Below are 15,787 nucleotides of genomic sequence, written 5' to 3'. Positions count from 1 at the left end.
TATTAAATTTCTGGACTTTTCGTTAACCGTATTTCAGTAATTAACTCATTGAAGGACATTCTTATATAACTTTCCACTAATTGATCAATTATGATTAACAACAAGTTGATCATTCTGAAATTCACCTACATTCATCTAAACAAAGTGAATAAAAAATTTCCCTTTTCTCAGCCTTTACAAAGTGCGTTATTCATTCCTCATTCATACATTCACATTTGGTTCAATGAAATAATTGGAAACCCTTTATACGAAATTCATGGAAACCCTGCATTTCGACCTTGTGTAGCTGTATATGGTGAACCCGCTTGTTCAGTGCACCGTCTTAAGTACATATATCTATTTTGAAACGAGATATAACCGCAATGTCATCCAAAATTTACAAGTGACCTAGATATTCAGGGAAGCTTAAATATCGTCAGTACTAAATAGAATACCCGGGTTTTATTCAATACCCTATGGTTGCAAGTTTAACAGACAGCGTTTGAAATAACCTTTAACTGGGCTAGTAGTTTATCAGTATTTTCTGAAAACGGTTATTGTTCTTTTTAGAAAATGAACGAAAAAAATGTTGACATAAAAACAGAACAAATGCTGCAGGAGAAATTTTGTCTGAAGACCTGCATTCTGGATTGCACGTCATCTTCCTGGTGAACCCAAAACTTGTATAAGTCGAAAACGTGTTTGGACTAAAAAGCAAACATGCAAAAACTATACCGAAGACTATAAGTAACGTAAAGTGATTGTTTATTACAGTATCGCACCTTTGTGAGTATAGGGCCAGTCCGTCTTTATAATTTAAATCCCATATGCCTGACGCGTGGCACGACGGCAATACCCCCCCCCCTCCCCCTCTATTTAACTAGCTGCATGACTACCGGTTGTCACGATTACAATATGGGTAATTTCAAGTTCGATTTCAGTTGTAATAAGGAAAAGTGTAATGCAATACCTATATAAGGCTTTTTGTTTATTTTGCCAAGTAGTAGATCTAATTAGTGAGAAATACCATACAAATGATACCGAAACTAATTGGGGTCGCAAGTCTTCCAAGTTTCACATTAAATGCAATGACTCAATGATATGATACGTTTATTTGTACAACGGATATCTTAAGAGCTGTTAAGCGAAATCCCGCTATTGAACACTCGAATATCAATAAAGCGCATCTGATATAAATGATTTGAAAGTATTCGCTGATTTTTTTATTATGTGTATTTCGTAAATTGACCGGTGGAAAGATCTCTGCCATTGTTGTGTTCTCAAAAGAACCGCAGTAAATATTGTGTTGCCGGGTTTGTAATGCTTTTATATCAATGGTCTTTATTTGAGAATGCAAAGAATACAAATGCATAAAAGACATAGTTATGTACACAACAAATCAAACTTAAGTCATAGTTCCCTTCATGAGTTTAAACATCAATAACTAATTTCGTTATCTTTCATTCTAGATATCAAAACAATCTATAAACAATTGACACTAAGTCCGAAAGAAGATATGGTCTGCTGATACGTTTTAGTTATCAATTGCAAACATGTATTCAAAAATGATTTTGGAAAGAAAGAGAACTCTTACTTACAAGTAAACACTATGGAGTGGTCTGCGTTATTTACAATGTATAACATTTTCTTTTAAATTAATCAAAGTATAATAATACCGAATCGGTATTTGTAGCTCTAAAAATTTAACCAAAGATTCACACTTGCTTCATCCTTAAACGTTCGCAGGACAATATCTAGTTATATATTTATTATATAAGGCCTAAAACAATACATTTGGTTCGGGTTATCCGACCCTACCTACGGAATAGGCGCCAACCCTACCGTCTTTATAGTCAGTTTGAAAAAAAAAATGAAAAACTAGAAAAATACTAATGTTTTTTTTTTTTTTTAAATTTCTTTTCAATATGTAGTTTATAAACTTAATTGCTTATACAGAAGATAACTTTAAAACCATTCTCCAATGATGAAAATGACATTCTTATAGAAAGCCTAATGAAAAATAAAATAAAATAAAAAGCGTACCTACCCTACCTATTTCTGAAAAGGATGTAACCCTAACCAAACATTTGTTTAGGCCTAAGCGGTATCAAATATTAGTAATCAGGAAGCAATAATACTCTGTTTGTACTGACACCAACAATATATTGGGCCGCCAAGCATCAAATATTTGGTTATCACAGAACTAGCGTGTTTGTGGGTCCAACTCGGTTCACGTGAAACGTCTACACGGCGTGCAGAAGCAATGCCCCGAAGTATAGTTCGTTCTTTTTCAAGTTGACAGCATTCTCGGTATCCCAGAGTTCTATCTCAATTGTCTCCCCTGACTCAATGAAAATAGTCCCGGACATTGTACAGGGTTCTTGGATGTTCGTATGGTACCTGTTAGGCCCTGAAGTAAATCAATCAATGTTCGTATAGTACATGTAAGGCCCTAAAGAAAATCAATCAATGTCCCTATAGTACCTGTAAGGCACTGAGGTAAATGATGGTAATGTTATATTTATACAGAAACATTGTATGATAACATGTTCATGGTATGTACTCTTTGCGAAGTGTATAGGAAGATTAAAGTCAAAGATGCACTCTTATTCCAAAATAAGATTTACCACATTTTACAATATGTTTTAATATTCCCAAAAGGATGAATAAATGTCGAAATTAATGGTTCTTATGAAGGATACCGAGTTTAATTTGAAGGAATGAGCATAAAACACGACATGTCTGCCTAATGAAACTATAGTAGATCACAGTAAATCTTTAAGCATTCATCAATCATTTAATATTTTTGCGCTTTCTGCTCTTAAAAACACGGTTACAATCTTCTAATCAGTAATTAATATTTTCCATAAATGCATTATTTAGTAAGCAGTTAAAGGTTTATCAGTCAAAACTGATGTTTGTTATACATGTGTATGTATTGATTTTGAATAAGAGTGTCGCTTTAAAACTGAAGGTTTTGACATTAATACAACCTATACCATAGACGGCAGTTTAAGTCGGAAAATTGTGAATAAATTATTTATTTTGATATAATTATAAATTTATTTTTGTCTGATTATATTCATAACAATATCACCATCACTGACTGATATTGCCACCAATGGGTCGTGCACAACTGTGCAGAGCTATTTGCTTATTCATGCCGCTTTGCTCAAATCCATATAAGCCTTGTAACTTTCTTTAATGACTTGCAGTTTTGGCTATGACGCATTTCCCCAAAATGGAAACGCATTTAAATATCCTTAAATACTTTCAAATTATGATTCATGTTACCTTTATATGTGCTATTGTCACACGTCCAGCAGTCAATCAGTTCAAAACCAGACGGGTTCCTGTGTAACATCGCGATACCTTCTTTGCGACCTATCTTGAACTGGGCCTAAAAACGTGTTTTATCATTTGTTTACAAATAATTTCATGCCTAAAAAGCATTAAAGATAGATTTCCTTGTATGCACTTTCACATTGCATTTGATCAATTTAATGTAATCATGCATCGTGTTCACTTTTACGCTGTTTAACTAAATGAAAATTCGCTTCCACAATTCCTCGGTCAAGGTACAAATAGTATATGACCATAGCTCGAATAAAATAACCGCAATATATATGAACAGCTGTTAATATACTCCTTCATTTTTGTTTAGTAGCATCGGAGCCGTTGTTTATTTTCAGGTCTTGAACTTGAAAAGTAACAGGTGACATTGTTGTACCTTCTTTGGCTATCTCAAACTAATACAGCGGTACTTGACTTTGTACATACTTCGTGGATAATATGCCAGCAGGTAAAAAGTGACATAAACATATAAACGGTTTCAGTATCATCTGAACCTAACCCCACGGTTTCTTGTTAGGCAAATAGATCACCATTTCAAATGAGATTTTAACCTACATGTCTAAGCAAGCAATCGCCAATCGGACTCCAATTATTACCATAAACATACAAACGGTTTTGGTATCATCTGAACCTAACCCCAAGAATTCTTGTGAGGCAAATAGATCTTCATTCCAAATGAGATTTTAACCTACATGTCTAAGCAAGCAATCGCCAATCGGCCCCCAATTAGTCCCAGACACTACGTCATAAATTTGGTACCCCGCTTGCAGATAACATGCTAAGATAAGAACAAATTTTGCAAACACCTGATGCCTGCTCGCTCTTTTTAATCATTAAGATTTTACGCATTATGTTATAATACGCGCCTAATGCCTGCTCGCTCTTCTTATTCATTAAGATTTTACGCATTATGTTATAATACGCGCCTAATGCCTGCTCGCTCTTCTTATTCATTAAGATTTTACGCATTATGTTATAATACGCATTATGTTATAATACGCATTATGTTATAATATTATGTTTTAACTGCGTATGTTTTAATATAGCAACTCACGGGTCGTAACAAGGCTTTTAGGTGCACACGTTATATTCAATCGATAGATTATGGGGTTGTTGAGATAAACAAACACGTTGTATTGAGATACCATTGTTGTTTAACAAGTGTATCAAATTTAAGGCACACGCACGATAGCAACAAATGATAAATACAATTATATCAACAAACTGATTGTCAATACAATCACTGAGATCTGATCAAAATATACAGAGTTACATGTGTAGCAGTTTTGATATATGTATACATATGCAGATAAATAAAACAAGTAAATACATAAGCAAAGACCAGATGGGTATTGCAGAGTTATTTACGGGAGTTTCAATATATATAATCTTACAAAATTATAGTTGTAATTGTTAGAATAACAGCTTAAACAATAAAGGAATACTAATCAGCCGATCCGCAAACGTATTTGTTCTCGAAATACTTGCTTACAGCTTGGCAAAGAGGTTTGCACCAAAATACAGTTTATCATTACTCGTGACTATCACATTATCAGGGTATTTGTTCTCCAATGTCAGTGTATCGTTCTGATCAATCTTTATAACAGCCCCAAGATGGCAAGGAAGATACCGAAAATCTTTAGCCGTCCTCGAACGAGTTGCATTTTTCGCGAAGGAAGTTGTGTTGTAGCTAAAGTTGCAGTCATCGATTGATCGTATCACGCCTCGGTTTTCATGCAAAAGTTCGACAGAAATGTGCTTGATTTGTCCTTGCCCTTTACTATCGCCAAGTCTATCCTCAAGATAAAATGGGACCTGTAATGAGAGTAAAGGGCAATACAATTCAAAGACATATTCACGACTTATGCACCAGTCAATTGTAACCATGGCCCCCAGGTCCGGGGAATAGCGGGGACTTTGACTTTCGGTCCAGCCAATCCCGGGCAAAATCCCCGCCCTGCGGGGACGAATTACTGGTAAAACCCCCGAATGCCCCCGCACCCCAGGGCCCCTAGGTAAGGCCGATTCCCCGCTATACTTGGCGCATAGACAAAGCCACCGCATTCACCCGGCACTGCGGGGCCACCTGGAAGGTAAAAACACGGCCCATTTCCCCGGCTATCCCCGGTATACCCCCGGACCTGGGGGGGGGGGGTTACAATTGACTGATGTATTAGGTATCTATTGCAATGGAAAGTGTTTCACGACCAGGAACGTAGAAAAATACCACCGGTTATTGAAATAAAACATAGCAATCTTGAAATAATAATTGTGATATAATGCTAGTTGAAACCTTAATTGCGATATACTTACATGTGCATACACGTGGTATAGCCCAGTTATCCTTGCTCTGAATGTGCCGTTTGCTCTATTCAAGTCGAAGAGTTGTTCACCTGACATGTTCTTCATCCATGAAGCTTCCGTGAACACGTTTAGTGCCCCAGGTGCATCTGAAACATAGTGAAATATGAATTCTCTGACCGTTCTAAGGCTCTTATTCCAGTATGTAATCATGAACGAACATTATAATATGCATAAAGCTGTGTTTGTCGTTATGTGTATTGCTTGTTGGACTGCATTGGGCGAATAAGTTCAAAGACGATTATTCAATTGCTCAAATATATATTATATTTATTAAGACGAGTCTGACGCATCTCTTTATCTGACCAAAATGGTCGAAGTGTTTTTATCTTGAATATGTATAGTATTGTATGAACACTGTTTTTACATAGCACCATAGCATAGAAAGTCGCTATATTTTACCCTTTATTCGCAAAGACGAACCCCTGTTCAAGATTCCGTTCAGGGAGGGGACTTCCTTCTCTAACGCTGAAAATCAAATATTGACTTTGTAATGTAAGTGTCGTGTTTGTAATCTACATGCACTTGTAAGAAAAGGATGATACTTTATGAGTCATGTTCCATCACGTTGTGTTGCCAAAATTGTCTTACACGTATACTATATGGAACTTTTATAGAGCGTAAATAGGATTTCTTTAGCTGCAACCGACAGTCGGTGCTCTGAGAAAACAACAATACTCGTCCTAGTTTAACAAAATTACTTTCAATTGTATTAATAAGTCTTTCAATTATTTTTACCACAAAATAGCTTGATTATGATTTCCTCACAAAACTGCTTAACCCAAGCACTTAAGGTTTTCTTTAATTTTGCAGAAAGTTACATGTTATGTATTGTTTTTAAATATCTTTGAACTGAGCTTTGTATGAATTAAAAAGGCCAATACAAAGAAGGTCGAACCTGGAATCACTGTACACAAACTCTTTTCTTGGTGAAATATTCATACTAGCGAATGTAACTCCATGGGAGACAGTGTGTGTATATCACGTGATAAATTTCGTCATAAATGCTACGTCGGAAGGCAACATTTTGCTTAATATAAAGACTTAAATCAAAGATAACTTTTCTTTTACAACACATTTTAAATGAAACAAAGGGCAGTCTATGCCGCTTAAAGAGAATCGCATTTGTTTTATTACCGAAATTTGATAAAGTCATTAGTTTCATCAAACACTTCGACAAACCTGTTTCTAAAATCATGTTTTAACAGTGCTCCGTCAGACGGCCGTGTTGTGAAAAAGTTTGTCAAAGTGTTTAAAGAATCTAAACTCTCAATCAAACACGGGAAAAAAGACCGAAGGCAGTGCTCGGTAAATGGCGTAGTCTGTGCGTTGTTTCTTTTAAAATGGTGAAGATATAGGGAAGGTAATTGTGTTTAAAGTATTTTTTTCAAATCAAAATATTGCCTTCCGACGTAGCATTTATGACGCAATTTATCACGTGGTATACACACACTGGGAGAGTTGCGTGTGTCGTAAACAACTCTTTAACTAGAATGGTTTGCAAAGAAATGTGCAAGAAAAATTCACTCTGCATGGAATAACTGTAAATAAGCCACCCGAATGTGTTACTGAGAGTACCTTAGGGAAACACTTATCTTGAATAATCAATTAATTAAAAGCTTGAAATAGTTGCAAATAATTTATGTGATTAATAGCTAACTCATTTTGAATGTTTGATTTTTATATAGGAGTATTTATTCCTAGATATTTTGCCACTACATTGAAAAACGAAAATGTGTTTGTAATTCTATTACAATTCTGATCCAAAGTGTTCTTTCATGTACATAAGTCTTTTGACGGTAAAGTCAATCAACTGTCAGACGCAGTTGAAATTGTAGCTGTACGTGACCAGGATTAAAATTTAATAGACTATTAGAATATAAACCAAGCTCTGGTGATAGGTCAGAGTATATGAAAATGCGAGATAGAGGCTAATGTCTGCAATACATGTGTTTTATACATACTTTTTGGTGGCGATCGTTCACCTGCTAATTACGTATTCAATTAATTAGATTGTAAGATACTAGTAGGTTTCCAACAATTATGTTTTAGTAATATTGAAAAACAAATTTTAACACAGAAATCGCATGTAATTGAGGAACAGATAAAATGCGTTCAACTAAAGACTCACCTGCGTTGTGAAGATTCCCATCGTCAAGCTTTCCGAGTATCTTCTCAATATATTCTTCGTCAATAAATGACGTGTAATGTGCAATGGACAACCACTGGAAGGGGGACAAGAAAAGAAAATTCATAAAGCGATTTATTCCATATTGTTTACATTAAAATATGTTGTTGTTTTTTCTTGATAGGTTAAGTACCAACGCCCACAGAAATAAATAAAATCTGTCAATTAATATCAATAACTTAAAAGAGATTGTATCTAACATATAATTAATTGTATTGGAGGACAAAGCTCTGAAACCAATGATCCAAAAGCAATATGATATCATTAACAAAAATAGAAGGGAAGACATGATGCTTGGTTTATTTGAGAGCTTCAAAATGTGTGCGTTTGTTTACGTACATTTTGACGGCGTTGTGTCTCAGATCTCAGTTCGACTGAAAGAAAAAACACGTTTCGATTGAAGCACATTTGGGAAACGCTGGGGTTTTATCTAACATATATATATCTAAACTTGAAATAATAAATATCAAATCGCATTTTCATGTAAAATCACTATTTGTTTAAATAAGAATTATTAAATAATATAAATTGTATCACCTTACTTACACACATACATTTAATTATCATGCAGACACAAGTCAAGCAGCAATAGTATGATACCTAATTGTATCAATACGTGTTCAGATATCGCCGTTGAACGGGCAGTCGAAACAGAAGTTTACTTGGAGTATTCAAATGTCCAACGCATAATCCCGCATGACAACAAGGAAATTCTCAATAATATCGATAAAAAATAGTCTTATTTTTAAAGGAATATCAATTACGGTTTGACTATTTACCTTGAAGTTCTTCTATGTCTTTATTCAATTTCCCCACCTCGTCTGTCACAACCTGTTTTATTGTTTCGTTTGTACAACCTAGTGTAAAACAAATGGGTTGTATTTATTTATGCAGTATATCAAATTAATTTATATTCGAAGTTCTATTATTTAAAATCAGTATTTTTTTTCCAAAAAGTATTATTTGCATACTTTAACACACAAACATACATTGAATTATAATACAGGGAAAGGTCCACCAACATAAATATCGTGTTTGTTTTCTTGAATGACTTTATTTAAATGGACAAGCAAACGTTTAATAGTTTGCGGTTGAATTATGCTAAACTGCAACAATAAATGTTGGGTTAACGCGTTGGAACGGTTAAAGGAAACAAGATGCAGCTTAAGGGATTCAAATGTCAAACGGATAATCCCGCATGACACCAAGCAAATTTAAAAATATCGATGAAAGATAATTTTCTTATGAATTGTATTATTTTAAAGGAATATCAATAAGAGTGTGACAATTTACCTTGAATTTCTCTCATGTCGTTTTTCAATTTCGCCACCTCGTCCGCCACAGCCTTTTTTATTGTTTCTTTTTTACAACCTAGTATAAAACAAACGCTTAGTTTTAAATTAATCCCACAATGTGATTATTATACAGTACTCAAATACATTATTATTTCTTGCGTAATATTAATAGGGCGTTTCAAAGGAAAACTTATATGTCTTGTGTCCGTATATAGGGATATTTTTGAATGTTCGACTCATCACCTTTAATTTCATTGTATTATAATTATATTACGTTTTCAGTATGAAGGCACTACCATGCACCAATGCAATAAAACTTCATTTCAAACTTACTGGGTAGCATCTCTTACAATTTTGGAAATTAATCTGCAATTAAAGTATTCAAACCTCCCTATACACATAAATATAAAAATAAGTCTGACATACACACGATATGGAAATGACTTTCAGACATGCCATCTTACATTTATTTCTTTTTTTTCCTCGTCTGCCATTCTTTCCCCTTTTCTTGCCGCCGCTATTCTTTATATCTTGAGCTTGCGTTCCACTGGATGCACCGCCGCGCCTGTCCCGGGGATTTGCAAGCATTTTCTGTGAGCAATATAAGTACAATTTAAGACATTTAACTATTTGTTATAATTTGGTATAACAATTGCAAGTTCGGCATTAAATAAAACTGCACTGTGTACCAGTGGGGCAAAGCCGGTTGATTCATATAGAATAGTGGTGTTTAAAACCGTTCTTTTAAATGTGACATTTGATATATATAAGTTAATTATTTTGTATTAAAATCATTCAATCATTGCTTAATGCATTAGAGAAAATTATGTTACTATTTGAAAAAGTTTTACTGTTTAAGGAGTAATAGAGATCTAGGGTAAACACTGCTAATATTGTGAACTATGAGTAAGAAAAATGTTGACGAAGATAATTGCAAAGTATGTAACATGTCGGAAAATAGCTCATTGAGCTAATGTATCTTGTTAACCCATACCCGACTTTAAATAAAGATTCTTGATCTTGTATGTTGTAACATAACACTAGATTTAACGCGATGCATTACACTTTTGTCAAATGAAATTGAGGACCTTTTCTTTCATTTAGAAAGTAACCTTTCTGAATGTGCGTCTCAAACTCCGACTCAAGACGTTAGAACATATGGGCCCTGGTTTATTACTTATGTATTATTGAAAGTTATTGAACGTCCTGACCCGAGCTGTTGGTTCACCTATTACGATTTAAATTTAGATCTTAGCTAAGCTTTATAATGATTAAATCGTGCTTATACCATGCTAAATATATTACGTGTGCCATTGCATTTCAACGACAAGGACATGGCCTATATAGTTTATTTTGAAAACTGATATCAGTGTTTTTGTAGTTACTATTGTAATTGATATTGTTTTTTTAAGTAGACGTTATCAAGACATTAGACAGTAATTGAACTGGGTTAAGTGCATATTATGATATATCTTCCGCGTTTATGTTACCGATTAGTACTAGTAGTATTTTAAGTAAATAGTAATCCACAATTTGAAACGTTTCTTGCAAGATATTTTATCAAAGACATAAAAACATATGCAATTTGATGTTTTAATTTGTCCCTATATAATATATGGATTTAAGCTATAAAGAGTATAAAGGGTGCAGCATCCTTTCCTTTATAATAGCATCCCTCTGCAACCATGGAGAGCAGCATTTACACCTGTCTGAACTCATAGACTCATGCTTCAGACTTTCAAATGTTGCTCCTCTTTAATAAACGTATACAAGTATTACAAACACATGCAAACTTTTAATATTTGGTTGTTGAAGCCTAATATTGCTTCAGTCGAATGCAAATCCTAAATTTTCTGCTATTTTCATAACATTCAAGTACTTCACAACCCGAGACTACGTGATATCCCCCCCCCCCTTAGCAACCCTGTCCCTCTTCTGTAGCACCCTACCTTTTTAAAACCTAGCTTTAAACCTAAACTAGAGAATATTAACATGACTGAGGCTATTATTTTTCTTGTAGTGCAGACGATCAGAATGGCTACAGATTTAAACTAAGTGCGACGGAGTTTTGTGTCGCGTGTGTGTATACTCCATTAAATTGCGTTCTTCTTTCATACAAAAAACGATCACTGAGTGCATCTACTTTCAGTTTCGTCTAAAGGGAATAGTTCATTTAGTTTATCTACTCAGAAACAACGCTTCACCAGACACAGAATAATTTATTCAGGATATATTTTTATATTAAATGAAATCTTAGGATAAAGCATTTGCACTGCAATTAGCATTTAACATTTGCGTCGTTTTTGCCTCGCAGTTTGACATGCACAAATGTACTTGTTACTAAAACAAAGGTTTTTCCTCATACAACAGAAATACTATAACAAGGTCAATCTGTGGTCTGGATTAAGTGGCACGTGTTTGAAAGTTATGATCTTGATTTAAATGTTAAGGGCCTATTCTATGTATAGCCACGATTCCATTTAAGGACACTCGGTGTATATCAAGGAAGTTTATAAAACGGTTAAATAAATGTTTTTCGAAAATCAAACATTCATGCAAAAAAAAACACTGTCTTTCAAGAAATTAAATACACTTGAGTACCGATCAATTTAGGGAATAAGAGTACACAAGGGAAATAGATACCATGGCAGATTGTACTGCAGTCCTTACATTGTAAACATACAGACGACGTTCATGCCCTTCTGTAAATCTACGTTTGCATTGTTTTATTATTTGATGAGGACATTTCAAACGTTGTAAATATCGTATCTGGTCCAAAATTAATCTAGAAAGGCATGACAACCAAACGCTTATTATTTCATCAATTCATTTATGTCATAATGCAATAAAACAGTTCATTCCTTGATAAAAACGTATTTTTAAATAAAACGTTTTGTCCATCGGGACTCTACAATGTGTGTGTATACCACGTGATAAACTGCGTCATAAATGCTACGTCAACAGGCAACTAATTTTGCTTCAAATGAAGACTTCAAACAAAGATAAAACCTTTTCACAAAACCGCCGCCTAATGGTGCACTGTCAAAGATTATGTTGGAAACAGATTTGTCTGACGCTATTCACCTAATCAAACGTTTATAAAACGAAGGCGGGTCTCTTTCAGCAACATAGACTGCTTTTTGTTTCATTTAAAATGGTGAAGAAAAAAAAGAGTTTCTTTTTAGTCATCATTCGAAGCAACATGCTGCCTTCTGACGTAGCATTTTTGACATAATTTATCACGTAGTATACGCACACTGCTCTAATCGTCGATGTACATGTTGCATGTGTCTTAATCTATGTAGCCTACTGCACTATCTACTGTTATTGTTTATACTTGCAGACGACAGTGTGTCAAGGCTTACCTTTACCGCATGCAGATCCTTAAAGTCGTCTTCGTCATGATTAACTTCCTGGTCAGCTCCGACAAGATATTCGGTAAACGCGATGTTTTTATCCAAATGGGAAGCCCTGAACTCCTCCTTAAGGGACGCCACTAGCTCCTTCCGGAAGTCTTGCGTCTGTATCTTCAAGTAGAGAGCGGCTGTGCAACCACAGGCAACTAGGCTGACAATGCATAACAGAAAACTGATGGCCATCGACAGATGTTGTTTCCGCGTATCAGAACGAATGTTTATACCCCATTTATCGATCTTATTTAAACAGTCTTCACAAATCTCAGACTCAGCATCATGAACTGCTCCAGCAATCTGACACTCGACGTCCATAGTATCCCCTTCTGACACTTGTACCATTTTTATGTTATGCGAACTCATAGAAAGCAATAATGACAGGACCTAAACAGCTGCGAGTGTTACATGAATTGTGAATTGAGTGTATATAAGATAGGTATTGAACTTCGCTGCTCGGTGTTTAATATCGCGTTTGTTGTCCTAGATAATTAGTTCTACGAAAACGACTTTATTAATCAAATGCATAGAGCAATTAAACATCAACTTGTTGAGTTGAGCAATGCAAGTGTTAAAAAATACTCGAATATTTCTGCGTCTGATATTAGTTTGTAAAATAGTTGTTGGTTTTTATTTCAAAGGAACGATATTTTGTTGAAATGAAAATCTAATTCAATGTCTATGCGTTTCTATATCATTTAAGTTTGATTTTTTAATACAATAGCTTTTATACTGGTCTGAATAGTAAGCTGCGATTTAACTGGTTCATGTTTGAAAAAAAATTGGAAATATTGGACGTTTATGGTAATTCTTTTAATAATCCCCGCAGAATGTAAGGAAGTTTAAAGTCATTGTTTTGCATTTCCTACTTAAATCGTGCAAGTTATCTCAAGTTTTTGTTATTGTTTATGGTACAAACAAACAATGATTAACTGGATGATGTAATCGAGGAGTCGGGTTTTTTGTTCCATATAAGCTCAAGGCCTTAATTCCTGCAGCGTGATTGGTTGGATGAATCAAATGTAGAACGAATATCGTCAGCGAGTAGCCTCGCAGCATGTAGATGAAGATGCGTATTGGGATTAATGATTGGACAGTCAATTGTTAACGGTCGATTGCTATTCGTCATTGCTTTATTTTAAAAAAATCGTTATTAAAGCTTTTAAAAAAAACTGGGTATTTTGAGTTGGCAAGTTACTCATTTCATCAAAAGACACACACAAGAAAGCTGTATGGTATTGTTAATCTTTTCACGAGACACAAGCCGACTGAACACAATATCTGCAAAAGTCCACGAGAGTCAAATGCGTCATTCCTGATCCAATGCCGTTCTAACAACCCTTTTATTATATACATTACTGGTTAAATCACTTAAAAGACACACGGTTTCATAACAAATATCATTTTAATGACGCACTGTTTTACTTTATGACGTCGTGTCAACATAGCTCAATTATACGTCCATGATGTGACGTCATCAGAGTGGAATACGGGCTACGGTATTTTGCGCTGTGATTTGTGAGTGTATATATGATGGATGCATAATAAATACATATAAGGGTCATTATTACTGTCAAAAAGTTATGCTTCATGTATCATTGGCGTTTGAAGGGCTGCTCCACAGACAAAGTCAGAAATGTTGGACAATTCATTGGGATGTTATCACTGGCCATTTTCAAGCGGATTCTTTTCTCGTCTTTAGTCGGTCTTGAAAGCATCTCCAGTTATTGTAAAACGAAAATAAAACACACGCTTCACAACATCAGCCCCAAAAACTTACAATTAAAATACATTGATACGTATGGGCCCTTATTCATTAACATTCTGAGTTTGAGAATCGGACTCAGAAAAGCTAAATTTTAATTATGTTGAAATATGCTATCACATGTGCAAAGTTGGGAAACACTTAGGTGAGTGTTACAAATACTTTGTTCAACAATCAGGTACACTTCTTTTTGTCATAATTAATCATTTTATAAATCTTTTTAAACATGTACGAATTCAGTTTCCTAAGCCTGAGCCTGAAAGTGTTATTTGAAAGTGGAATAACAATTTGGGAAATCAGTCTTATTTTAATGTTGTATGCTGACGGGGTGGTGTTATTTGATATGTTTGTAATGTATTCTAGATGTAATAAACCAAATGGTATATTGACTGTTGTTTTCATGTATAGCCATGCTAGCGGATGATGAACTGTATGTGTCAATCCAAATAAACCATTCTATTCTGACACTCAGACACACGATTTTAGCGAATGCGGACCCCGACCTTCATGTTCACTCGAAAATTCATATTCACTTTAAAACTTTACTGACCGTTCCAATGCGATACCTAACAATCCTTGATAAACACACCTAGTTTTTTATACAGTATATATGCACTGTGCTTTTTGTGGAGTTTTGTGCTGTTGTTCCATGTTTCTTGTTAATGATTTATTTTGTGTGTGTTCTATGTCTTTGGCGATTACCCTGTGCCATTACACGGGGTTTTTGTTTAAACTTTTGGCGACTGAGCTTGTTTCTGTAGGTTTTCGTATAAATATTCAAATCTGCACATGCTGGTTAACGTTATATTGATCCTTCTTTCGATACGCAAATTGTTTTTTCTCGAATAACTACATACATTATAAAGCAAATTAAGAGGGGATTATAAGTGGGGGATTTTAACACAGAAGTTCATGATTTGTGTCATGGTATTTCCATTGTTACAGTTATTATCATTAGACTTTTTAAAAGAATTTTGAGAAATATTCGATAAAAAAGTCCCATCTTCCCTATTACCTATAGATCTATACGAAATACATGTAATTCGAAATAAGCCCCAAAATAGTTAAAGTATGACTATTTGTTATGAAGAGCTGACACAATTCATTTCACAATAGCATTCTCAGATTATTTAATCATACACCGGCATGCTATGGTTAAACATATTGTATGTTTTTACGCTTTTCAAAAGTGCATTTTCTTGATAAAAACGTTGGTCAATTGGAAAAATGATTATAAAGCAAATAGTTTATTTGAGTAGCTAATGAATTTTAACAAGATGTACTTATTGGTTGATAAGCATAATAAAAGACATTAATTTAAATAATGGCAACGCACTATTTTTTATTTATAGACTATTGATAACAGATATATTCATCAGAATTTAAATTTTCTTTTTCCATAGCAAAACCAATAAAAAACGTACTCTGGGGCAAT

The 15,787-nt window shown here is 34.5% G+C and overlaps 1 protein-coding gene across 4 annotated transcripts; it reads right to left on the bottom strand.

Annotated features, from left to right (window-relative positions):
- Window positions 1-1,100: 1,100 nt before the first annotated feature.
- Window positions 1,101-12,952, bottom strand: LOC128220226 (uncharacterized). 4 transcript variants are annotated; one of them, XM_052928528.1, is made up of 11 exons: window positions 12,543-12,952; window positions 9,642-9,768; window positions 9,176-9,253; window positions 8,662-8,739; window positions 8,222-8,256; window positions 7,826-7,919; window positions 7,659-7,682; window positions 6,097-6,162; window positions 5,647-5,783; window positions 3,274-3,379; window positions 1,101-2,389 (listed from the first exon to the last, which is right to left on the bottom strand). In XM_052928528.1, the coding sequence occupies exons 1-11, from the start codon at window positions 12,930-12,932 to the stop codon at window positions 2,223-2,225; spliced, it is 1,302 nt and encodes a 433-aa protein (XP_052784488.1). In that variant the 5' UTR covers window positions 12,933-12,952; the 3' UTR covers window positions 1,101-2,222. The 4 variants fall into 4 exon arrangements, with proteins under 4 accessions (XP_052784488.1, XP_052784485.1, XP_052784486.1 ...); XM_052928525.1 differs by lacking the exons at window positions 1,101-2,389; window positions 3,274-3,379 and adding an exon at window positions 4,456-5,148; XM_052928526.1 differs by lacking the exons at window positions 1,101-2,389; window positions 3,274-3,379 and adding an exon at window positions 4,456-5,148 and having other exon boundaries at window positions 7,659-7,679.
- Between the last annotated feature and the right edge of the window lie 2,835 nt (window positions 12,953-15,787).

Source organism: Mya arenaria, chromosome 15 (assembly GCF_026914265.1).
Source record: "Mya arenaria isolate MELC-2E11 chromosome 15, ASM2691426v1".
Lineage (NCBI taxonomy): Eukaryota > Metazoa > Mollusca > Bivalvia > Myida > Myidae > Mya > Mya arenaria.
Note: the sequence above shows the minus strand (reverse complement) of the source record. Positions and strands in the feature narration are given on the sequence as shown.